This window comes from Phoca vitulina, unplaced genomic scaffold, assembly GCF_004348235.1.
Source record: "Phoca vitulina isolate PV1807 unplaced genomic scaffold, GSC_HSeal_1.0 scaffold35, whole genome shotgun sequence".
In the NCBI taxonomy this organism is placed as follows: domain Eukaryota; kingdom Metazoa; phylum Chordata; class Mammalia; order Carnivora; family Phocidae; genus Phoca; species Phoca vitulina.
In genome coordinates, this window is record NW_022589738.1 from 6,067,421 (window position 1) to 6,094,444 (window position 27,024).

A 27,024-nucleotide genomic window follows, 5' to 3' on the forward strand; every position below is an offset into this window, starting at 1 on the left:
ACAGGCTCCACATCCAGTGCAGAGCCCAACATGGGACTCAATCTCACGACCCTGAGATCATGACCTGAGCCAAAATCACGAGGCAGATGCTTAATCAACTGAGCCACCCAGGTGCCCCTCAAAATCTTAATATTAATTTTTCCCTCTTTATCACCACTTTAATGGAGGTAGACTGTTTGAACTTCAAAATACAGGGAAAGGGCTACTGAGCTTTAGGAATAACTTTTCAACTCCCATTATTAAACTTTTATCTCATTTCTGTTATTATTCTAAAATGTCTGCTTCCTGTTGACTTTAATTTTTTTTTTACCTTTTAAAACTTTAGACTACCTTTTAAATGTGTTCATTTTTTCCTCTGTAACTGAAGTCTGGAAGCATAAGTATATGGTGGGAGCTGACAGGACAGTTTTTCTTGCTTCCAGCTGTGTCTCCAGGTAATCAGCCTCGCCACCATCCTATCCTAGCTACTTCTGGAAGTTCTCTCATTCTTTCTCTTCTTGAGACCACCAAAAATCTGATTTGAGATACCTAAGAGATTCTCAGGTTTATAGTCTTCCCCAAGTAGATGGTACTTTTAAACATTTTGAAATGTTTCATATAGCACTCAGTATATTTTGGGAGAGCTATGTGTTCTAAAACCTATGAACATGTGACTATAGAATTTGGATCAGGAGTAAAACCTAAATGAGAGATTTTTGTTTTGGAAAGTTCATTTCTACAACATCGTTGGCCTATCAAAAGGACCCTGGAGTGCCAAACTCCTGATACTCATTCATGAAGAAGACACGGAAAGTCCAGGGTCAGGCTCATGGAAGCATGCTGAGAGAAAAATGGCAACATAAACCTTTTTATTATGTTTATTATAAGAATATTAATCAAGGTACTATCTCATTTATGATCCTGTCTAATTTTTCTTCTGTATCTAAATTTTAGAAAAACACTCTCATTAGCACATTAAAACTATTTTAATGATAGTTTTAATAATTTCAACACTTTGAATCTCAGAAGTATGTTTACTTCCATTTCAGTTATACAAGATGAATAAATAAATTCTAGAGATCTGCTGTACAACGTTTTGCCTATAGCTAACAATACAGTATTGTACACCTAAAAAATATTAACTGGCTAGGTCTCAAGTTAAGTGTTCTTAGCATGGTAAAAAAAAAAATATATGTTTACTTTTTATTTTGCCCAATAGGAAGCTTGGTGCCAAATTCTTTTTTAGATTTTATTTATTTAAATATTTGAGAGACAGAGAGGGAGAGAGAGAGAACAAGTGCACACTGGGGGAGGAGCAGAGTGGAAGGGAGAGGGAGGGGTAAAGAATCTCAGGCAGACTCTGTGCTCAGCGTGGAGCCCAACGCAGAGCTTGATTTCATGACCCTGAGATCATGACCATGAGATCATGACCTGAGCTGAAACCAAGAGCCAGACGCTTACCCTACTAAGCCACCCAGGCACCCCAGCTTGGTGCCAGATTTTGAGGCTTTAGTCTCCTCTGCCTATTCCGCTATCCACGGGATATTGTGGGTATATTTCTGTGCAAAGTTTCCTAATATAAATTTCCCTTTCTCCAGTTCTCTAATTTATTTGTGCTTGACCAGATGAATCATATGTATCTCTATAAGCTACTCTAAATAATTTTTTTCTGGAACTAGATACACAATAAATAAGTGTAATTAAAATAAAGTAGAAGTAAAGCTCAAAGGATTTAATTGTAGTCAATATATTTGAAAGTATGCTGTTTGAATAAACTAAAGGTTAAGTAAATACTTCATTAGTAACTAAATTTGATGTATAAGATTATTCTTATTTAGACATTCAAATATTTTATATATAAAGAAATACAATTTTTTAGATCTACACAACTGAAATTCAGTAGAAATAAATGAAACACTTTTAAAATAAATTGAGTCTACATATTCAAATTTTCTCCAAGTCAAAAATACTTGGAATGATTGGCAAGTACATTCAATGCACTGCATTTAAATGAATACTCAATTTATTTTGAAAAAAAAAATCTGACATTTATTCTTTAAAATAGCAGACAAGACTAACAGTTGGAGTCAAGTTCTCCATCTACCAAGACAGCATGTGAGATGAGAATGTACTAAGGAATCATGGGGTTTCATGTATGAGTTTGATTTCTTCCTCTTAAAAAATTGTCATAAATGTGACTGCTTTAGATCTGTAGGTCACATGTTTTTGTTATATGATTGTGAGTTTTGAAAAAGCTTTCAGCACCTTCCAAGTGATTTTATTAAACAAAGCATGTAATTTGGATGCAAATGTGTATACTTTTACTTGACCATTAAGGGGTCTTAGAGTATATTATTAGTAGCTTAGTGTTTCAAGAGATCCAGAGAAAGTGGTAAATTAATATATAAAAGAAATGCCACTTTTCCATGCTTTTTTCCTTTTGAATCTCAAATTAGTATTGTTCTTTGGTTTATGGAAAATACTTTCCAGATGGACTCAATAAGCTGATACATCTCCAGACCACTCAAGCCTTCTAATATGACAAGAATAATCTAGAAATGTTTGCCAAGCTAATTATATGATAGTATGATATTTTAATGACTCTATGGTGAAGTTAATGCAAAAATATCTCCTTAGGTGGCTTACTCAATGACCTTATGGGGACTGTGGAATTCAGAGTTCTTGTGTGGCATACTTTCATAGTTTCACCTCAGTCAGTTGTAAATTGTAGTCAGAATTTTTAAAATCCCCTTTACTTTTAGCTCTATTCCTTTGTGCACAATTACGGTAGCATTCCAAATTATATTTATAAAGCTACCCCACTGTTATGAGCTGAAATGAGTCCCCTCAACGTTCACATGATGAAGTCCTAACCCCAGGACTTTAGAATGTGACCAAATTTGGAGATAGGAAATTTAAAGAGGCAATTAAGTCAAATAAGGTCATCATGGTGGGTCCTAATCCAATATGGCTAGTGTCCTTATAACAAGAGAAATTTGGACATAGTCATGTACAAAGGGAAGATCATATAACACAGGAGAAGACAGCTATTCACAAGCCAACAAGAGAGGCCTCAGAACAAACCAACCCTGCCAAAACCTTGACCTCAGACTCACAGCCTCTCGAACAGGGAAAAAATAAATTTCTGCAGTTTAAGCTACCCATCTGTGGAATGCTGTTACAGCAGACCCAGCAAACTAATATACCCATTAAACTGGATATGAACAATCAGAGATATTTTTAAGGGGAGGGTGTTTTAAGGGGAGGGTGACTGAGAAGAAAGCCTAGATGATTTTCATGCATCCTCTGCACGTACTACTACTTGCCCCCTGCACCTTTTACTATATTTCATCCTCAAATCATAAGGATTGTCTGGTCCTTCTTGTTTGTTTATGAGTACTTAATGGTAGAAACTGTCATCAGTAGGACATGGGTTTTTACAAAGAGAAACAGATGATGGAGGTCTTTCTCTACCCTTATTTTTTTAAAAGATTTTATTGATTGAGAGAGAGAGAGCACCAACAAAAGTGGGGGGAGGGAAAGAGGCAAAGGGAGAGAGAGAATCTTAAGCAGGTTCCAACCCCAGGGTGGAGCCCCACTCAGGGCTCCATGCCAGGACCCCGAGATCATGATTTGTGCCAAAACCAAGAGTCAGAGGCTCAACAGAGAGAGCCACTCAGAGGCCCCAGTATTTATCAACCTTTATCTTACGATGCAAAATGCAGGGGTGATACTGTCGTGGCCAAAACTGTTATGTGTCCCCCAGAATGTATTCTCTCTTTCTCAAACAAAATCTACTCAACATTTTAGCAGAATACATCATCCACCCAGTTAGGACCCATCTTTTGCCATCTTCCCTGGAAGCTAAATATCATCATGTGACTAACTTCTGGCAAGTGAAAGATGGGTAAAATAATGCACAGAGCTTTTATAACACATCTTTAAGAGAGAGCTGGTGTCCTCCACTTCCAGTTTTCCCTTCCTTTTGTGGGCTGGGAGGGAGGTGTGGTGGTGAGCAAGTTTTACCATAAAAATACTAATACCCAGAGGACTGCAGAGCAATGAGATGAAAGGGACCTACCTCTTAGGAGAATTTCATGGAGCAAAACTACTCCCCCTATCCAAAACTATCTACCTTAAATGAGATAGAAATAAACTGCTATCTTCTTGGAGCCATGGTATTTTTTGCTTATTTCTTACAGCAGCCTAGCCTGCATCTAAGTATATGATTGCCATTGGTTCAAACCAAATTATCACACACAAAAATATAATACTTGTTTGGGTAATAAGGAAAAAAAATAAGGCCACTTTAATTTTTAGCCTGTACCCTCTATACTTGCTACTAAAATAATCTCACAACATATATGATCTTGAGCTAATAAATACAATTCAAAATCTTATCTCTACCAACAAATCTATTCTGAGAGGGAAGAAAAAGAAATCACTCACTATTATTTACTTGAAAAATATTTATGTAACAACATTTTACATCTACTTGTCCTCTGAATTTACATATAGAAAATCGTTTTTCAGTTTTGGTGGAATTGTATGATTGTAAAGTTTTTACATAATGCAATTAAAATTTCCCAACTTTGGATAACTTAAATAGCCTTGTTGAATTAGAAATAAAGCACAGATCTTCTTAACATCTCACCGATACAGGCAAGGGTTTGCTAATTTAAAAAAACCAACGGGGTAGAGTGCAGCTGTGATTTATTTTTTTTTTAATGCCTAATGGCTCAGCAAAGGTTAAGGTGAAACACATTATCAATATTGGCTGTTTCCTTTATATCGATGCACTTTCAAGTAATCTAGTAATGAATCAACTGAAAAAAATATGACGCTATGAGTGTCCCGACCTTACATTTTAGGGGAGCAAAAATATCTGACTGGCTGTCAAGAGACAGAGCAAGAATTTACCAGCTCAGATTATAGGAAAGCCTGGGCTCTTTGGCAGCAGAAATGACAGTGGCTGCATAGATCCCTTGAGTACTTTTTTTAAATTATGACATCAGCAATCTGCTACTCTTACGAGTCCTGTCCAGCCCAACTGTCTGCAGTCTCTACATCCCTGCCCTGGTCATAGTGGTGGCATCCCTCTAAAGCAGTCTGTCTGAGGCAAGCTAGGGAATGCTGAATCTCATCTTTGGATTCACCTTCTGACTAATGATGAATGTACTTTTAAGGACTTATTCATAACCTACCTAATTCTAAACAAGCTTTGGGGAGATTCTTGCTAAATAAAGCAGCCCGCTGGTTTTACCATGATTCAGAAATACACAGAGTTAAGTGCTACCGATGAATTTCTGAGGAAAGGGAAAGTGAAGCAAGATAATGCTTGTATTTCCACCACTGTTGCACATTAATAGTTCCTTATAAATTCACATTACTGTGTGTTTCTTGGTGTGTTAAAAATAACCTTCAGTGATACGGATTTTACCTTTCCCCAGGCAACTTCAGAATCCAAATTACTAGGCATTCCTTCAACTGCTGATCTCTTTGTCAGCTCTGTATCTGTAGCCGCCAGCCATTCCGTCAGGGCATTCATTTCCTTTCGCATCTTACGGGACAATTTCAAGCATTTCTCCAACTGTTGCTTTCTTTCTGTCACCTGAAAAGAATGATAATAAAATGTAAGTTAGTTTACCCCTTCAATTCAGGTTTAGGTATAGCCACTTAATAGGAACTTTAATATTTCTGTCATTTTAAAACAACCTTTTTCTTAGATGTTAAAAATAGTATTTTAGAAAAACTGTATAGTCTCAGTATTAATGGTGAATAAACACAGTCTAGGAAAGATGAGATCCTTTCTCCAAAAGGCTGTGTTCCGTATTGGATAGGAAAAAAAAAAAAAAAAGCTGTTATTATTTTCTTCAATACAAATAAAAAGAATTTATGGTCAAATTTTTTAAATATACTGAATGATGTAAGTACAACTGAAGAAATGAGAGATTTCTTTTAGAAAACCTTCAGTCATCTGTCAAATGGATAGGCAAAGTTTACAATCCTCTACAGACAAATGAGGTTTGCTCTTGCTGGTAAGGAATCGAAATGGGGAAAGAATATGGTTTCTCTCAAGAGGCAAAATTATTTTCGTAACACTTAAAATGGTCAATTTTATTGTCATTGCATCTATTAAGTGTCTTACTCCTGCAGAGAAACAACACAAAGAATAAGTCACTTCCCCTTTAAACATATTTTACCATCCAATGGAGGTTAAAAAAAAATTCCAAAACAAAATTTTCACCCTTATTAATAGAGAAAATCATGATCTGATTTTGTGTTCCAGTTCTCAGTGTTTAGAACTAAAACCCTCAAAATCAAATTCATCCACATTCTCACATGGAGGATTAACAAATATGTACTTTTTCACCACCTCTCCAGATGTGCCTACAATTTGTGAGTGTTCAGGGTCTAGGTTGGTTGGTTTAATAAAAAGCCCAGAAACTCTTCTGATCGATCTATCAATCTATCTGTCTATACACACACAATCACACACACACACCCAAACACACATATTCAGCCATAAGCATGAAAAATGCCCAAGTAAGCATATCTTTAAAGAATTTAAAATGCTACAATCAAAATAAACACACTGAAACTTTGATATGAATTCCAAATACTCAACAAAATCTGTTAGTTTCTTTAACAGAGGTGTCTGTACATTTAAAAAAAAATGTTTAGTTGCTGAGGCTGCAAATTCAATTTTTTTTCTTTTTACAGATATCCCCCTTCAGGGAAGTAAAAGCATCTGCCCTTTTGACTGCAAGACTTTTATTTGTGTGTGGGAGAAAAAATATATACCTTACAGTGTGTTTCCATGCATAGTTATTTTTTGCTATGCGCTATTGGTAGAAAAAGAGTTCCAGATTCAATATTTCAAAGAAATCCTATCTTCCCAGAGCTAATGCATTATTGATTTTTATTTATTCTATTTTGTTTATATCCAGCTAAATAGGTTTTAATAAAACAGGAGACACTGCCATCTTAAGGAAAATTGAGTTTTACACTTTTGTGTGTGTATGTGTGTGGAAAGAGATACATTTAAAAGAGTGCCACCTGCAGTAAAATGCCTCAGTCACTGGTTCATGGGAAAATGCACATGAGGCTGACAGACTATTGCTACTGACGTACATTTCCATAAAAATCAAAGCACAGAGAAGCCACACTGGAGACTATTCAAGTTTTATTCATTGAACCATTAAGCTCAATTGATGCTAATAAACAAATAAAAAGTGCTATGCACTGAATTACATCCCCCCAAAATTAATACATCAAAGCCCAAACCCCCAGCATGACTGCACCTGGATATAGGATCTTTAGGAAGTAATTAAGGTTAAATGAGATCATAATGGTAAGACCCTAATCTGATAGAATTGTGGCCTTATTAGAAGAAGAAAGATCCCTCTCCCTCTCTCTCTCCCCCCCCACTCCACCCCATTTCCTCGCTCCTTCTTTTTCCCTCTCCCTCCCCCTCCACCAGAAGAGGTCACAATGAGAATGTGGCTTCTACAAGCCAGGAAGAGGGTCCTCACTAGGCTAACACCTTGATCTTGAACTTCCCAGCTTCCAGAACTGTGAGAAATAAATGTGTGTTGTTTAAGCCAACTGGTCTATGGTATTTTGTTATGGCAGCCTGAGCTAACAAAAAAGTAACATACATTGAATTGAGGCAAGTACAACCATATAAATTTTGAAGATGATTAAACTAGAAGTGTTTGTTTTACATAATAATAATAATAAAGATATCTTTGTTTTGTTTGATTTTGTCAAATGAAACCAGTGTTGTTGAAGGTGCTTCAAAGATTTAGATGCAGACAATATTTTCTTAGAGAAGGAATACCTGACTTACAACATTTTATATATATATTCTTTTTATTATTAGTTTCTTTTTTTTAATTTTGTTTTATGTTATGTTAGTCACCATACAATACATTAGTTATTTTTTAATTTTTTTTTACATTTTTTTATTTTATTATGTTATGTTAATCACCATGCATTACATCATTAGTTCTTGATGTAGTGTTCCATGATTCATTGTTTGCGTATAACACCCAGTGCTCCATGCAGAACGTGCCCTCTTTAAGACCCATCACCAGGCTAACCCATCCCCTGACGCCCCTCCCCTCTAGAACCCTCAGTTTGTTTTTCAGAGTCCATCGTCTCTCATGGTTCTTCTCCCCCTCCGATTCCCCTGCCTTCATTTTTCCCTTCCTATTATCTTCTTCTTCTTCTTTTAATTTTTTTTAAACATATAATGTATTATTTGTTTCAGAGGTACAGGTCTGTGATTCATCAGTCTTACACAATTCACAGCGCTCACCATAGCACATATCATAATCTAAAATTAACTTTCTCTCAGTGAAAAGTAAGTTGCAATCAGTAGCTTTAAGACCCAACTGTCTATCTGCTCACAGGGTGAAATGTTAGAAATCTGTGTCTGCATGGCTACTTCACAAATCTGGACAAAAATTTATATTTGTGTCAAAGATGAAGCGACAATTTTCTCACTGATGTTATATTTAATAAAGTTGAGAACTTGAGCCATTAAAATATACTCTGTTCTCCCCATTGAACCCAGTAAATCTCTTTCAGTCAGAACGAAATTAAAATGTATGCATTTTTATTTTTTTCTGCTTTGGCCCTTATTTTATTTTATTCATCTTTCCCCAGTAAGCATTAGGAGAGTGAAACCATCCCTCAGTACTCCTCATTTAAAGAATCTTGCTTAAAGGACTTAAGCTTGTATTTATTCGTAAATGGCCATAAATGCCAAAAATAGATAACTTTATTTGCATAAGTTTAAGAAAATAAGCATGGTATTTATTAATAAAATACACATATTCTCTCAAATGCCACATGTCAAACTATCGCCATTTCTTAAAGAAATGATTATTTTATTACTATGTTAATAGTTTAAATCTTAGCTGAGCACTAAAAAATATTTTAGAAATGTAAATAATAGCATAGAGTAATGTAAAATAATAGCATAGAAAAGGACAGGTCAGTCCTTGATGTTGACAAGTCATGCCTTTATGGCTACTTTTTATGATTATTATCATTATTTTGAACCATCAAAGTTTTAAATCTGTAGGAAATATACAGAGAATATTTGACTTGAATGAATTGAGATAACTATCCTAGTCATTCCACTGTTTTGGAAAGGGGATAGAGAGATGTAAACATCCTTAATTAACAGTGACATGGAATTGGTCATTGGACTCTATCAGGACAAAAATACAAAAAAACTAATCGTAGAGCGATAGGACTCATCTGGCTATCCATTCTACCTTATTAGCGAAATGTGGTGGATTATACAAGGCTTGCCACACAGGGAAATAACTTCTATGGAATGTGACAACTCTATTACACCTAATGTAGTCTATGTGGAATGTGTCAACTCCATTGTATCTAAATGTAAGTAAGGTCATTAGTTTATAAAAGGCTCTAGCCTTTAAATCATCACAAGTAAATTTATACAATGAGAAGGCCAAGTTTAGAACAAAGAAACCCTTTTAGAATTATCCAATGGGCCAATAAAAATCTCCCTGAGCTGTACATATTTTTTAATGTAGATTGGAAAAAAGATCCTTATTGATTAGTTATTGTTTCTTAATAAGAACTGCACACGGGAATCTATCTCTGTCTCTGACTACGCATAACTGTATGTACATAGCTATGCATTGAGAGAAAATGATTAAAACTTTCTAAGATTATTTGTGCATCATCGCTGCCTCTTGCTTTGCCATTTCGAAGGAAAGTGGTAAGTAGCCCGTGTCTGTGGTTCCAGTGCACACGTACCTTTGCTCCCAGCTCATTATAATGCAATTTCAAAGCCGTGACTCTTTCATCAAGCTCTTTCGGGTTTTCCGTCTGCTTCTTCTGCACAATCTGACGTCCAGTTTTTATGACCATTTCCACTTCAGACTTCACTTCACTCAGACTTTTATACAAGTTCTAAGTTCAAACATAAAACAAAACATAGTAATAAGCAATAGTGTCCGAATTATACTATAACAGTGAATAAAAAGAAAGAAGTAGAGAGCACCTTAATTGGCATTCCATGTTTACAGTTTTAATGGAGTAGGATTTTGCAGCTATGACCAATATCTAGCTTTTGCACTGTCTGTTGATTTAATGTTTCTATTTGCAATTATATACAGACATGCATAAATGAGTATATTTAGTTTTACAATCCAAGTTGGTAATGATTATTCCTAAAAGTTATATGATTTCTTTTTTTTTTTTTTTTTAAGATTTTTTATTTGTCAGAGAGAGAGAGAGAGAGCATGAGCAGGGGGAGCGGCAGGCAGAGGGAGAAGCAGGCTCCCCGCTGAGCAGGGAGCCCGATGCGGGACTTGATCCCAGGACCCTGAGATCATGACCTGAGCCGAAGGCAGATGCTTAACCGACTGAGCCACCCAGGCGTCCCAAAGTTATATGATTTCTATTTCAAATGTTATATAATACTAGCTGTGAATTTGGAAAAATTCATTTACCCCTTCACCAGGTATTTATTGAGAGCCTAGTACAGCAGATATTACTGGATTCCCTAGACAATCAGTGGTGGCTAAGACAGACACATTCATTGCTGTTCTCACACATTTTAGTGGGAATAAAACATCTAAATTTCCAGATCATAATTTCAACATAAATTAAGTCATATATAAGGAAGGAAGGTAATTTTAAATATGTTAATTACATTATACAAATGTATTTTCTTAATGGGGCTGATTAATTCAATATAGACAGACACAAAAATATTATTTAAAAACTTACATATATATAACAACCCTAAAGAACACATGTATTACTTCACAAAAGTACACTGCTTTAACAAAGCCTCACGAAACAGGTGTCATCACACAAAGTATTTTCCTGGAAAGATATGTGTATGTATGAATGCGTGCATGCAAACACATATGTATATGTATATATATGTAGGCCGGCATATATAATACTTTACATTGTTGCTTTAATTTTTTCAGTGGTAATTGTGAACAACTACCCTTTTTATTGGTACTAAGAAATAAAGTTACTAGTAGGTAATTGCTTCTTCTTTGGAATTAGAACAAAACTTGGGTTTATTTTCTCTTCTCAGTTTAAAATCAATGCCTAAAAACACTTTTTTGTAAAGGCTGAGCAAATATCTTACTCATTAAAGCTACGTACATAATCTATTTCCATCTTGATCCCTTCTTTGATGGTTGTTTTGTGTTAATATTCCTTTACTAAAAATTTTGGGTTCTTGTCTGAGCTTTCCAGATGATTTTTTTTTTTACTTCATTTTACTTTTATCTTAGAAATTACACATATATCTTGGTATGTAGAAACATTCAATCAGTAACTGTATGGAGGGAATCAACTGTGTGAATTTTGGAATCAGAGATATTTTCTAATGACTTATTCTTTAAACATTAAAAAAAAAATCTCTGTGATTTACCCTTATGTTGAAAGTTCAAAGTACCATTAGTACCAAACTACCAAAGCCATTAACCCCATATCATTCAGTATGCAGAGAAAGTATCACTGAGGGAGGGGAGTGTCCTTCATATTTATTTGCGTTCCTGTTGGGAAGACTTTTTTTTTAAAGATTCTATTTATTTATTTGACAGAGAGAGAGAGACAGCGAGAGAGGGAACACAAGCAGGGGGAGTGGGAGAGGGAGAAGCAGGCTTCCCGCAGAGCAGGGAGCCCGATGCGGGGCTCGATCCCAGGACCCTGGGATCATGACCTGAGCCGAAGGCAGACGCTTAACGACTGAGCCACCCAGGTGCCCCAAGACTTTTTTTAATTAAACAAAAATGTTGAAGGCAAAGGCAATGATTACAGTGCATGCAACAGGGCATCTTAAGTAATTTAAAAATATATAAATGTTGTAAAGAAAAGATATCCTTCTGGAAGAACTACTTGAATTGCTCCTGACATTTAAACCAGAGCCCCGACCAAACTGAGCAAGAACTTGAAAATGTTTCCCTGTAAAGGGTCAGGGCACAGTCACAGCTGGTTGCAGGGAGGGTTGTTTTCACCTCATCTTTACTAGCAGACCAGTTTTCTGATGTACCGTTAGAGACCTGGTCATAGAAGGGAACAGCTGTCCCTTTGGGAATAATATTTAATCATGATGGTAGTATACTGCGGTCATTTTGATTTCGATTATTTTTGCATAATTTAAGAGGAGATAGCTTCCTACAAATCCCTAATGTTGTTCATCTAATACCAGCTAATAATTATACATTACGATGTTCAAATTTTCTTTTTCAGGGTGGGAATATTTATAATAACAATGCCACTAAAATGCAGCCTGTGTTATGAAGGAATGTCACTGCATTAAAAAATTCCATAATTTCACAAAGGAATACACATATCTACAAAATTTGTGTTAAAAGATACTTTCCCACTCACAATAATATGACTGAAATGCATCTAAAGAGTTTCTTTTAAATTTATGTTATGGAGTAAAAGCAGAAACAATACGTAAAACACAAAGTACTAACTAGATAACCTTTTTTACCTTTAATGTTAATAATATTCAGGGCTTTTATTTTATGTGACTTTCTACTCTTAGCCCATAGCAAACAAAGAGTTATAATAACAGTGGTATTACTCTAGTAGATAATTCAGCCTTATATTGTCAGAGGCGTCATCTGCCTTGGCGAATTTCCAATAACTGCAACAAAGGACACAGCTCAAGATCCCACAGTCCTGTGAAGATTTATGCTGCAGGCTAATCATATGCCTTCCATGCCTTTTTATTCAGTCTTTGAGGTCTGGTGGCATTTCAGTGCATGTCCAGCACTGATGTTGAATGGAAAGCTACCAGGGTTTGGAGGAAGAGCTCCATATTCAAAGTACTATAAGAATTAAACAGAGGGACTTCCTCTTATATTCTGCATAGTTCTTCAACAATTACAGATTCAAAAAAGACACCTATAGAGGATGTATTCAAAGGCTACTATTTCAGTAAAAGTTCTTGTCTCTCAACACACTTGTGCTAACTTTTGTTCTTAATCTTAAAATTACATAGTATTAATTATTATAGTTATCTGAAAACAATCTTCTATTATAAAGGAAGATCATCATCACATACCTCTTTTTTTTTTTTTTCCCACAGACTGCTTAATAAGGAAAGGCAAGGAGTAGCTGTGTATTTGTCCCCAGAAATACATACCACACAATGATTTAACTGTGACTGTACTACTTCCTGTTCCACACTCTTCGTTTCCAACGCAGGCAAATGCATCTTCACTTCATCTAAAATCATCTTACTTTCCTGTAGACGCTGCTCAAAATTGGCTGGCTTCTGGAATAATCGAAACTTCATGGAAACATCTTGCAATTTTTTCTGTAAAGACAATGTAAGAAAGCACCTGTATAATTTCACATTCCAAACAACAAGCAGTCATATTTTTGTTAATAGATTTTTCTTTATTCCTGAAGATATACAAGATTAAAAAAAGTAAGGCATTTTTTTTCCACTTGTCTAGCACAAAGGATGCATACATTTGGGAGAATTCAGTAGTTGTTCTGAATGTGATACTAAATAAAAGGTAATTTATTAACCTACTTTATCCTTAAGATGTACAACCCCCCCCAAGATCTATGTTATTTATATATCATATTGTAGTTTTCAAATAATGCCCTTAATCCCGATTTTTTCTAATGACCAAATTGCCTAATATAGACTATGTTTTAATATGCAACTAGAAGAAGTTCCTTAGTTTATGCGAGGATATGTACCTGTGCCACATCAATTTGGGACAGTACCCTTTGGGCAGTCTCCTTTCCCTGGTTATGTTTCTTCATTTCTTCTAAACTGATCTCATGACTTGTCAAATCCGATTGGATTTTCTGTTGGGAGGACAGCATTATTAGTCAGCATGCTCTGCAGGTTATTGCAAAGAGTAACTCACTTGCCAAGAAGATGAAATTCAGGAACTCTCTTAAAGCATTATTACAATGTAGCCTCCTTTAAAGTGACAATAGTTTGTTTTTGTTTTTTTTTACTTACCAAAAGTTATCAAAAATGACATAGCTTATTTCTCTCCTATTTGGGTTATTACGAAAAAGAAATTATCCTTTCGAGTCAGTGATAATGCATAGCTATTTCAGATATTTTCAGAAGGAAATATCTGTTTATATCTAATATGAATGACTGATATTCTTTTATCTTTGAATTTACACTCAAATCTGACTAAAGACATATATATATCAAACCTAACTGTGATAGGATAAGATATAATGAGAAAGTTCCATGTAGACAATATTCATTGTGATATTTACTCATTCTGCACTATATTTCAGTTAAATTTCAGGAAAATTATGGATTTAGGAAAGTGAAGTAAAATCCTTTAATTGGCTTTGCTTTTTGTCTGTTGGATACTTAAGAGTTTCTTCAAGAGACTGATTTTTGAACTTTAAATAACTATAAAAATTGCTGTATTTTCTATACTGAGTAGACATTTTTGATCGAGCTCTATTTAGAAGTATGTCTGTATTTGACTTGTACACTTCTGAGCCTGCTTCAGGAGTCAGCCAAATCATGGAGTGTGCAGAGACCAAAACAATAAATTCATTCATTTATTTCTGCCAGTTCCAGCAAAAATCAGCAAGTTGTCAAATTATTCTAATTTAAATATCAGTTGCTGTCAGATTATCACAAGTAAGTTAGAAAAGAAAAGAATTAACTTATACCACAGTGCCCATAAAATTTTCATGCAAAACAATTTGTATAATGCATATTAGTATAACCTAATTTATACCAACTGGAGTCAATTCCAGTACATATTACTAGAAAATAACATCACTTTGATTAGCAGTTCATTACCACAGAGAACTACAATCTTGCAATGAGTAGTGTGAATTATCCTAAGAAAATGGGTTGAGTAGTGAAGGAGTTACTTAGTATACAAGGAAATGTACACATATGCCTTAATATCATTCCTTAACATATTGATCCTAACAATTATAAAGACAAAGTAATGACGAATTACTTAAGTAATTACAATTTTGGCATAAAATAATTAAGAGCAAGGACTCATGCAAATACATACTATATATGTATATATATATTTTACTATATAGATAGATATAGATATAGATATAGATATAGATATAGATATAGATATATCTTCACTGGTTGAATTACTCCCTTGTATATAGATATATGCTATCCTCCAGAACCCATGGAGTTCGGGGGTTAGGGATCCATATAAGTACGCAATAAGATTATTCACAAAGTTATAAATGCTAAAGAATCTACAAAATTTAATGGGGGTATGTAGGACAGAGTAACACTTAACAAGGAAGTGAATAGATGTCATAGGAGAGGTGATGTTACATCAGAACTCTGAATAATTAGTAAGCATCGCTGGCAGTAGCAGATGCTTTAGGGGGAGGGGTTACGATTATGATATTTTAAGTGGAAAATGCTCACCCCCTCAAAAAAGTAGGTCAATACTAACCATGTCTGTGCCACATAAACTTAGCCGCTCCCAAGTCATAGATGATTAAAACATGGACAATGCTTATGCCCCATTAGGTCCATCAGATTCTCTCTCAGAGCTGCAGGACAAAGTCTGGCCAAGCTCTGTGGGTGCTGAGAATCGTCACATATGCAAGGAGACTGTGCTTAAGAAGTCCGCAGTTTACAGTGTCAATTGGGGAATAGCAAAGGTCGATGACTAGAAAGAGAAGATAGAAGTAGATGCCAAAAAGAGAGGTATAAACAAAAATACTGATGGCTTTCAATCACAGGCTGAAGGAAATGGGGCATTTTCCAAAGATGGTTGTAATAACAGTTCCCATACTATGTGCTCCTCTTACCACTCCCCCATTAAGAGGTGGAGTTTCTTTACCTCTTTAAACCTAGGTTGGCCCTTTGACTGCCTTGACCAACAGAAGAGGGCACAAGTAGTGTTTTGTCAGTTATGGGAAAAGCCCCTAAGAGGACGAGCAGCTTCAACTTCTACCTTTTTGGAACATTGACTCTTAAGATGTTCCCTCTTGGAACCCATCTGGCATGCTCTGAGAAGCCCAAGCCACATAAAGAAGCGGTAGGTAAGTGATTCAGTGAACGATCCCAAGTGAGCTTTCAGCTACAATGAGCATCATCCTCGGAAAAGCTAAGTCCAGTGCAGTTGAGCTTACATGCCATGGCAGAGCCAGCCAGCAACTGCCTACAATCCCATGAGAGATCCCAAGAGATAATGATAAATAGCTGGTGCAAGTGACCAAAACACAGGCTCTAGTCCATTCCTGAGACAAATTTTATTCTTGCCCTTAGCTTCCATGGGGCATCCCTATATACCGATGACAAACTTCTTCCCCTCATTTTTGTTTTTTAGTTAATTCAATTGTGCTACTTCTGCTTCATTGTTCTAAGTAGTATCTTTGACAAGCAAGGAGATAGAAGTTTTAAAAATAGAAGCATTCCTGATTGAGGGAAAACAAGGTACTCAGATGAGGTAATAAATGGCATGGGGAGTTTGGGAGAACTGAAATCATAGAGAATGAACACACAATGGCAGAAATATAAATGGAAGAGGTATTTAATAACCTCATGTCCCAAATGAAAAAACTCTAATTTTTCAATATGAAGAGAAAGTTTAAAATTTTAACTTCATCAGAATCACAGATAATAATAGTTTTACTGCTAATAGTTAATCTAATAATTAAGGAAACCTGCAATGAGAGAATGCGATTATAAATTCAGTAATACTTTGAAATGAATTTGAATTTTTCAAATCACTATATACACACATATATAGCTACATATATGTATACTTTTTTTTTCAAAAAAGCAGTGTGCACCTGTACAATTAGTATTTATTTTAATGTGCTCTCAAACATTAGAGGGCCCTAATGAGGGCCAGGAGAGAGCCATGGAAAACAAGAATTTAAGGGATATGGAGAAGAAAGAAAGCACCAAAGAAAGAAAAGGAAGAGTCCAAGAGAAGGAGAAACAGAACAGCCAGGAAAGATAAAGGGTGCCACTTCAATCAAGTGATGTAAGAATTTTAAAAATGAGGGAGAAGTCAACAATGTCAATTTTGAGACATGTCAAATGAGGCAAGTTCTAACAAGTGTACATTAGCTGGTCAATGAGCACTGTAGCTAGAAGAGAGTCACTGGTAAGAGCAGAACTTAGCTTTTCCAAGGATGAAGCTTAAAGACCAGGAAACCCTCATCTAAAAATAGTTCAAATTATTTTTGAAGAATTTTGTCTCACCACATAATGTATTGTGGTCAACGAGGAACACGTATTAAGGCTATGTAAAAGGAGCCAAGGGATGAGAGAGATTTAAAAAAAAATAAGAAGATAATTGATTAGAAAAACCCAGTGGGAAGCAAGAAGGAATGAAGAGCAAAGACCAATAATCAACAAAAAATACTGACAGAAAGAGAGGTGCTACTTTTTCAGAAGCCCAAGGTAAGACATAAAGATCATTTTTGATATAGAAAGGCAGAAAGGGCTTCTTACTTGATGCTCTGTGTAAATCAGAACAGAAGACTGTTAAGAGAAATCTGAACTTAAATTTCAGGGCTCTGGGGGCACCTGGGTGACTCAATTGGTTAAACATTCGACTCTTGATTTTGGCTCAGAACATGGTCTCAGGGTTGTGAGATCAAGCCCCGCTGAGCCCAGCCTCGGGCTCCTTGTTCAGCGGGGAGTCTGCTTGAGATTCTTTCCCTCTTTCTCTCTCCCTCTGACCCTCCCCCAGCTCGTGTGTGTACACACACGTGCACACGTGTGCACACTTTCTTCTCTCTAAAATAAATAAATAAATCTTCAAATTTCAGGGCTCTGATTTATCCCTTGAGCACCAAACCTTTCTGAAGCTCAATTTTCTCATCTCTAAACTGAGGATGTTGATGACAAGCCAGTAATGAAGCATTATCAGTAGTCCTGGGAAAATTCTCATGTTTGCAGTAGACAACTACACTGGTTTTGGTAAAAAGATCAGATGTTATAGTGTATGTAAAAATACCTGTTCAAGTTTGCACAAATATTTACTTCCAAATTGTGTCATTATGAATTATCGATTTATAAGGAAGAGATTCTTTTGGTATCCAGTGAGGAAGAGAGAGAAGAAGGTTGAGGAGTCGTCTAAAGGAAAGTGATGGAAATCGCATAGTCATTGTGGAAACTGGGGATGGAAATTGATGAGAAAAAAAAAAAAAAGATACTAAGAGCAGAGTGCCCAAATTATGCATCTGCAACTGTATATATCTACATGTTTTTGAAGCCCTTCATTTGTCTAGTACTCAAGCTAAAGGAAAAAAAATAATAGAGGAAAAAATGAATTATACACATATTCCTTTAGCCTTTTATACTAGAAGGGTAAGAGAAGAACGCTAAAGGAAATCATCCTCCTCATCATCACCACCAGAGCAGACATCTGTGTCAGCTTTTATATGACGATTCACACACATATATTTATTTAATCACCTAATCAAACTAAGATATAAGTTTATCATCCTCATTCACAAATGAGGGTAGAAATGTTGACTTGTCCAAGGTAACATACCCAGGAAGTAGCAAACTCAATGTCCTCTGAACAACTATACTTCCTCTTAAATTATGATTCCAAAATAAATGTGTCCTCCATATGGACATTGGTCAGACAAGACAGAGAGTTCATCTCATTTGTTCATTAATAGTATTTACTTTATGAATTCAATTCAATAAACAAGTTGGGCATCTACTAGTCAATTCCATATAGTGAGAACAAAACTATTGCCCCTATTCTTAAGGATCTTTTATTCTAGGAAGATAGAACATAGAGATATAAATTAAATTAAAATTAGAAAGCGGAAATACATGTGATATAATTTAAAAAAACATGCTATATGATAAAAGAGAAGAGGCACAGTCATTTCTACTACAGAATCTGGTAAAATTTTAAGAAATTGTCATAATTTAAATTACATATGGCTGTGAAGGGGTTTTGGAGGGGGAGAGAATAAGAAAATGGGATCTCATTCCAGGCTATGAGAACCATGCTAGCAAAGATTGGGTTTGGAACATGCAGAGTGTGTATACTCTGTTTCAGAGAAGGAAAAACTAGATGTGGGTAGAGTAAGAATTACTTTGGAGAGGGGGATTCAGTGTGAAGCTACTGAACCTTAAGTTTCAGGGCCCCTTCCTTATGAAAGACTCTCTACAACTCAGAATTTAATTTTCTATCTCTAATTGGTATGAGTATTGTTTTTTCTTAAAGACTGCCCCCTCAAACCTGCCTCTTGTAGCCTGGCATTACAAAACAAAGCCAAGATAACTTAAGTGATCACTGAAACACAGGTCTTCTGATGATAAATTCCACACATGACTCATAAACAACAGGAACGGCAATGACTTACAAAAACACAACCCAAAACTGAACCTTTGTCACCAGGATATGTGAAGGACCATGTAACATGTAAAAGGAAAGTTTGGCAATTTAGAACTCAATGCAAAGCATTACATAGACTTGAAATATTCATATTTATATCAAGCTTTTAGACAGTGTTGAGAGGCTAAGTGTCTATACTCTTGGAAAGATCACCACTATTAAAATCATTAAAATGGAAAAATTGGTTTTGAACATCATATAAAACTGGAATTTTATTATAATTTATAGGCAGCCTTTTTAGAAAACTTCTCACATCTATAGTCCTGTTCTAATATGATTAGAGATCTAAATTTCCTTATAAATTAAAATTATGTGTGAAAAAAGCCCAGTGAGTAAATATATTTTGGAAATTGAGGATAAACGTGTCTGTTATACAGGACATCTCAGAATATTTCGTATAATAATATACACTGTGATATCAAGAGGAATAGTTCTTTGCTCAAATTACCCTTTTGCTTTTTCTCTCCCTTGCTTTTGCTCTTAAAAAAAAAAAAAAAAAAAAAAAAAAAGGTAGGGGAGTCTGGGTGGCTCAGTCCATTAACTGTCTGACTCTTGGTTTCAGCTCAGGTCATGGTCTCAGGGTCCTGAGATCAAGCCCTGTGTCAGGCTCTGCGCTGAATGTGGAGCCTTCTTAAGATTCTCTATCTCGATGTTGGCGGGGATGCGGAGAAAGGGGAACCCTCCTACACTGTTGGTGGGAATGCAAGCTGGTGCAGCCACTCTGGAAAACGGTATGGAGGTTCCTCAAAAAGTTGAAAATAGAACTACCCTACGACCCAGCAATGGCACTACTGGGTATTTACCCCAAAGATACAAATGTAGGGATCCAAAGGGGTACGTGTACCCCGATGTTTATAGCAGCAATGTCCACAATAGCCAAACTATGGAAAGAGCCAAGATGTCCATCGACAGATGAATGGATAAAGAAGGTGTGGTATATATATACAATGGAATATTATGCAGCCATCAAAAGGAATGAAATCTTGCCATTTGCAATGATGTGGATGGAACGGGAGGGTATTATGCTGAGTGAAATAAGTCAATCAGAGAAAGACATGTATCATATGACCTCACTGATATGAGGAATTCTTAATCTCAGGAAACAAACTGAGGGTTGCTGGAGTGGTGGGGGGGGTAGGAGGGATGGGGTGGCTGGGTGATAGACATTGGGGAGGATATGTGCTATGTTGAGCGCTGTGAATTGTGTAAGACTGTTGAATCACAGACCTGTACCTCTGAAACAAAGAATATATTATATGTTAAAAAAAAAAAAAAAGAAGATAGCAGGAGGGGAAGAATGAAGGGGGGGAAATCGGAGGAAGAGATGAACCATGAGAGACTATGGACTCTGAGAAACAAACTGAGGGTTCTAGAGGGGAGGGGGATGGGGGGATGGGTTAGCCTGGTGATGGGTATTAAAGAGGGCACGTACTGAATGGAGCACTGGGTGTTATATGCAAACAATGAATCATGGAACACTACATCAAAAACTAATTATGTAATGCATGGTGATTAACATAACATAATAAAAAAAAACTAAAAAAAATTTTTTTCTGTCTTCCTCTCCTTCTCCCTCTGCCCCTCCCCCCAGCTCATCTGGGTGTGTGTGTGTGTGTGCACGCGCGTGCGTGTGCGCAGGCTCTCTCACCGTCTCTCTCTAAAAAAACTAAAAATAAAAATTACCCCTTTGCTTTCTTTGTCAGAGTACATCACATAAGTAGATTTTGGAAAATCTATCTAATACACTTAATATGTTCAGTAACAAGAATTCAATTCACTACTAAAAGTGTAAGATAAAAATAGATATGTATTTCCAATCAATTGTAATTTGGGAAGATTTTGTAACATGCATCGCTCTTTTATTCAGCTAGCATCTTTACAAATTAATTCCACAATTCTTACTTTCAACTGATAATTCATTTTTAGTTTGTACTTAGGACATCATTCACCACCTACTTTATTTAACCTCATCAGATTATTATTCCGGAGCCACATAATTAAAAATTATTTATCACTTTAGGGCAAGTTTATTGTGAAATAGGTAAGTGATGTGCTTAAATAACAGAGTATTATGGAAACTTCCAGGCAGACTGGACAATCTCCTATTTTAAAACTCTTCCGATAAAAAAAGAAAAACACACTATATTGTCTTTCCTGATATTATGATCAGACAATGAAAAAATAATACCATAGAAGAAAACACTGAAAACAAAAAATTTAATTCAAAGAAAAAGGTTTTCCTGGTACTTGGCTACCAGATCTGTAAGATCTGCTAAAGATGTAAAAGCTGGGGTGCCTGGGTGGCTCAATTGGTTAAGGGTCTGCCTTCGGCTCAGGTCATGATCTCGGGGTCCTGGGATCGAGCCCCACATTGGGCTCCCCACTCAGTGGGGAGTCTGCTTCTCCCTCTCCCTCTGTCCTTCCTCCCTGCTTGTGCTCTCTATCTCTCTCTCTCTGTCTCAAATAAATAAATAAAATCTTTTTTAAAAAAGATGTAAAAGCTGTATAATTTGAGTTCTATTTTCCCCCAAGATATACACCTACCAGGATATGGGTGAAAACTGTTTGAAGAAAACAAACGAACTGATCTTGTGAAGTTGTCAGCTTGGATTTATATAAAATCAGTAATTTCCAACAAAAACAAAATGAAAGGAAGTAGCAGATCAGGGCTAATGATTTAGAACACCCACGTACACTGTAATAGGAGTTCTCAGTCTAATACCTTTCAGGATCACTAGATTTTTTTTTCTTCATCAAGTAATATAAAGCAAATTATGACATCATGCCATTCCCAAGAAAAGACATGTGACAATACTGCAATTATGTTTATAACTAGCACAATACAGAGAAAGTAGGAAACAACAATGGAAATAGAAATAACCATTTTTCCATTAAAGATGATAAAGGGCAAATTATAGAGCTAAAAATTAATCAAACTTTAAGGACATTTCCAATATAGCACTTAACCATTAACTGAGAAGAGAGCAGGCCTTTTTACCATGATTTACCTCATCGGATCATTCTCATGTATCAAATTAATGACAAAGTGGCAAGCAAAATGAAGCTGTAGCTGTTGAAAGTATTTAATGGAATAAAGGATGCTTTCTATCAAATGATTGCTGGAGCTTTTGTGATATCAAATAAAGAAAATGATTCCAGAGAAAATAACTAAAATATTTCAGAAAGAAAAAATATTAGAAGATGTCATGTCGTGACAATTAATGGAGAAATATAACACTATTAGTCATTTTAAAACAAATCACAATTCTGAAATTATACCCCCAAGAAGAGGAAATGGCCACATATAATATGGACTCACAAAATTAAAGGAAGAAAATGTACTAAAGGATCTTGGATTATTTGTACTTTTAAAACATTTGGGAACATGAAAAAAAGTGCACTAATTATGGTAGTGGGCAAAGAATTTTGAAAAGTTTTAGAATATACATTTGAATATTTCGGTAAGTACAAAAGAAAGAAGAAATTTACACAGGTTTTTTTTTTTTTATTACTATTTGTAGAAAGATCCTGTAGGTTAATTAGACAAGATAGAAAGCATGTTACCTATAAATTAAGCTTTGTCAGATGGAGAAGTTTTGATTTTTCTCAGGAATACGCAACAGGCCAAAGAGCTTGTTGTATTATAACAACTTAATTAGAGGCTGTTTTCAGGTCTGTGAGGCACTTTGGAACCCAGTACATATTTAACAAGTTAAATATATACATAAATGTAATCGTGTGTGTACACACACACACACACACACGTGTGTGTGTAAGTTTATGCCATAATGGCAAACATTTTAATAACACCAAAACAAACTTAGCTTCTAACTTAGTTCAATTTTAAGTACTTTGGTGGAGCTTTGTGTTAAGAAATTTAAGAAATCAGCTGATGACCATCTTCTTCTATCCCCCTCCTACTATTCTGATAGTAAATTTGGGGACAGAACCATTTAAAACCAAAAAAATGAACACTGTGTGGAATTATTATTCCCTGTAATACATCTGAGAAATAATGCTATTCATAGTTATAGTAATGAAAATGATGGCAATGATAATAGAAGTCCATTATAAGTCTACATTTTCAAGCACTTATGATTACTTTTCAAATTAGGTAAGTGCAGAGTCAAAACTTTGGGAGAAATTTGGAATACTACATAGAAATTTGAGGAAGTATAGTGGCTACAGGTTAATTTTTTGCTTGATAGAGAGCTAATTATCAAAGTGGAGAAAGCAGATCTGAGGTAAAGTCCCAGCTTCAGTGAAAATGCTTTAGAATGGAATCCATTAAATATATCCCAATATAAACAACTGAAATATTACAATATTACTATGTGAGGTCTTACAGTGGACACCAGGATGGTCAATGGTAAATAGCCACCATTTAAGTTAATTCCAGGTTATTTAACACAATTCCTCACATTCCACCTTTGACTATACATCTAAACAATGGACTAAAAAAGTTGATGGTAAACTGAAATTATTTTTTAAAGATTTTATTTATTTATTTGAGAGAGAGAGAGAGGAAGTGAGAGAGAGCAGGAGCAGGGGGAGGGGCAGACAGCGAGGGAGAGAGAGAAGCAGACTCTCCACTAAGCAGGGAGCCAGACGCAGGGCTCTATCCCAGGACTCTGGGATCATGACCTGAGCCAAAGCAACGCTTAACCAACTGAGCCACCCAGGCACCCCTGAAATTATTTTTTAATATACTATTTGAGATATTCTCTATTACAAAGTCTCTTTTAAAATCAGCTTTATCAAGGTATAGTTTATCTACCATAGAATTCAATAAATGCAAATTCAAGAAATTTAACAAATTTAGAGTCGTGCAACTACTGCCATGATTTCATTTTTAGAACATTTCTATAGCTCCCTCAAATGATCCTGTGTGTCTATTTTCAGTAACTCCCTATCCCCATCCCTTCAATTAATAATCTAGCCTCTTCAAATATTTTCTTAAGCCTAAATATTTGACTTACCTCCCTCATTAAATTATGGTAATGATCAAAGAAAACAATGCAGATGCTTTGAAAATAGTCGCTATTCACACGGTATAGTCCTTGGAAGGACTGGAATACCTAGAAAGGCTGGAATATTTACTTTTCACTAATCATTCCTTCTCACGTGAAAAATTTTATTGTGTACTACTCAAAGGATTTTTAAAGTGCTCTGAAGTTCTAAAACTTGGCAGTATCATAAAGCACTATGACAAGATATTGTCACGCTATTATATATTTTTTTTTTTGTCGTGATACCATTAAGTCCCATTTTTAAAATGGTTCTTGATGATTATGGTGAACTTGACTGGTCAACAATTCTTTGATTTTCATCTTTCTTTCCTGCTATCTTATGGCAAGATGGCAAAATCCATGTGGGGCTTTTCCACTTTTTTAAAAAAAAATAGCTCCTAGCACATTTGTCTGGCACATATTTAGTGACTAAATGTGGTAAATCTTTGTGGAATTGAATAAATTCACCAAATACTTATTGAGGATCTGCTAGGCAGTCCTGATCTTTTACAAATTGACTTTTGGTGGGTAGGAAATTGAGGTCCACAGGGAAAACAACAATAACAAAACTAATTAAAAAATAAACAAGGAAGTTTCATATAGTCATAAATGTTACAAAGAAACTACAATAGTGCCTGTGATACCAAGTGTCATCTGGGTGTGCATTTTAGATTTATAACTTCACTGTCAGCTATTTGGGAATAAATATCTATTTGTATAAGAAAAAAAAAGAACAGAAACAATAGGTTGAATCTAAATTGCCTCAAAATATTCAGAGTACTTCAAGAGTCTTCACTGAGACCATAGCATGGCGCAGCTAGCTTCACCTTTTGTATTGAGAATGTGTAGTTTTTCACAACTGGATGTTGTAATTGAACTGCAGAATTAAGATGTACACTTTTGAATTTATAATATAAAAGACGTCTATTTCTTTATCATTATACATCCTGTGAGGACATGATACTGTGCCATTTTTCGAAATACAGTCAATGATGTGTAGCACATTTCTAATCTTTTGCATCTTCTGTAACACTTGCTTGCAATTATTTCTCACGTTATTAAACATATTGAAGTGGTAACAGTCATTATAAATTGGCGAGTAATCAGTTCTATATGGTAACACACACAGGTAGCATTGCAATGTTAGAACAGATTTAAAATTAATTGTATTATGTTTATCATCATATTTATATTGCTAGGTAAACAGAAAAGAAAATATTTCTGCCACGCCTATGTGGGGTTTAACATTAGAACCCAAATGTCTGTAATAGATCTCTACATTCTCCTTCTACGGTTAAATTATTCCATTATCACATAAATCCTGAATGAATTCTGCAATGAGGGTTTATACTAATTCATAAATCAGTGAAGTAGGCTGTAAAGTAAGACTGTTCTGAGTCGTTTGGCACTCAAATATGCCTATTTACACTATAAAAGTCTTTTTTTATCCTATAATGAAATCATAAGCTTAATCTGATAGACCAAAATCTGCATTTAGATCTTTATTTTTTAAGCCATTGGTTTTGATAGTCTGGAATGCTTACATTTAAAAATGGCCAAATATATTTAAACTGAGTTATAAGATTTAGCTTCAATAAACACAGGAAGACCTCAATTATAAATTGTTTTGATGTGTGGCTAATGCAGTCAGCTTAAATTAACAGCTTTCTTTAGTAAAAAGAAGATCCCTCTTTTCTATTTGTTGACACTAAGTTTTAGCCACATTGCTAATGGGATGGGAAAAGAGATGGAAGGAAGAAACTCGGTCTATAGTGGAACCAGAGTACGTGAAAGTCCCAGCTTGATGAGTGAAATATAGGAGCACTTTCTTTATTGATTATGAAGTCCTCTCCTTTGATGATAATTTGTTTCCTAAATTGCCTTAAATTTTTTCCTCTCTACTCATGCACATAAATCTACTATGTGGGAGATGTTGCAAAAGATGGGATCAGGAATCTGTGGGACAAAAGAAATAGTCGAGCCATTGGAATCACCGCTAGGCAGCCCACTGCTTCTTGTGGTAATCTTAGTGACACCATAATATTCTCTATAAAGTGTGCATCATCAACACTTCATGATACAGAGTATTTCAACAGGTACCCATGTTGGATTTTTCTTACATACTAGAGATTCAAAATTATGAAATTACTGGTATAATTCGGAAGAAAAACTGTAGACTGAAATACCTTAGTAATTTTAAGAATTGCAGACATTAAGGTGGTTATTGGCACATGATTATCTTGGCTCCTACAATCATTGAGAGGCACATCCAAGGTGAATGGCACATTATGATATGTGGAATTAGGGGACAAAGAAGAAGAAAATAAGAAAACCAAGCCAAGTTCATCTTCAAACATCCATGTTGAAAATTCTACTTGCCTGAATTAATTCATTTCTGCAGGAATTCTCAGCTATGTTTCCTCCTCTATTCATTTCCCATAAGAGTAAGGGGACAATCAAAATAGAAGAGAAAGTCACCACAACTCCCTCCCATTGAAATCTCGACAATGTCATAGGTGTGAATATCAAAGAGTGAGTGGTGAGAAATGTGATGCGAGGAAAAAACTGTGGAGCATTTCAGCCATGACCAATAATGAACTCTCCAAAGTCGTTCTCAACCTTTTCCACATGTGAGAACACTC

At 35.5% G+C, this 27,024-nt stretch overlaps 1 protein-coding gene across 13 annotated transcripts in view; it reads right to left on the reverse strand.

Moving 5' to 3' along the window:
- Window positions 1-27,024, reverse strand: part of DMD (dystrophin) — a 2,446,616-nt gene that overhangs the window by 1,222,020 nt on the left and 1,197,572 nt on the right. For all 13 annotated transcript variants that reach the window (XM_032426633.1, XM_032426634.1, XM_032426635.1 and 10 more), the window contains 4 exons: window positions 13,720-13,830; window positions 13,151-13,324; window positions 9,781-9,936; window positions 5,420-5,590 (listed from right to left, as the gene is read on the reverse strand). In XM_032426633.1, coding sequence (XP_032282524.1) covers window positions 5,420-5,590; window positions 9,781-9,936; window positions 13,151-13,324; window positions 13,720-13,830 — 612 coding nt within the window. The remainder of the gene's footprint in view (window positions 1-5,419; window positions 5,591-9,780; window positions 9,937-13,150; window positions 13,325-13,719; window positions 13,831-27,024) is intronic.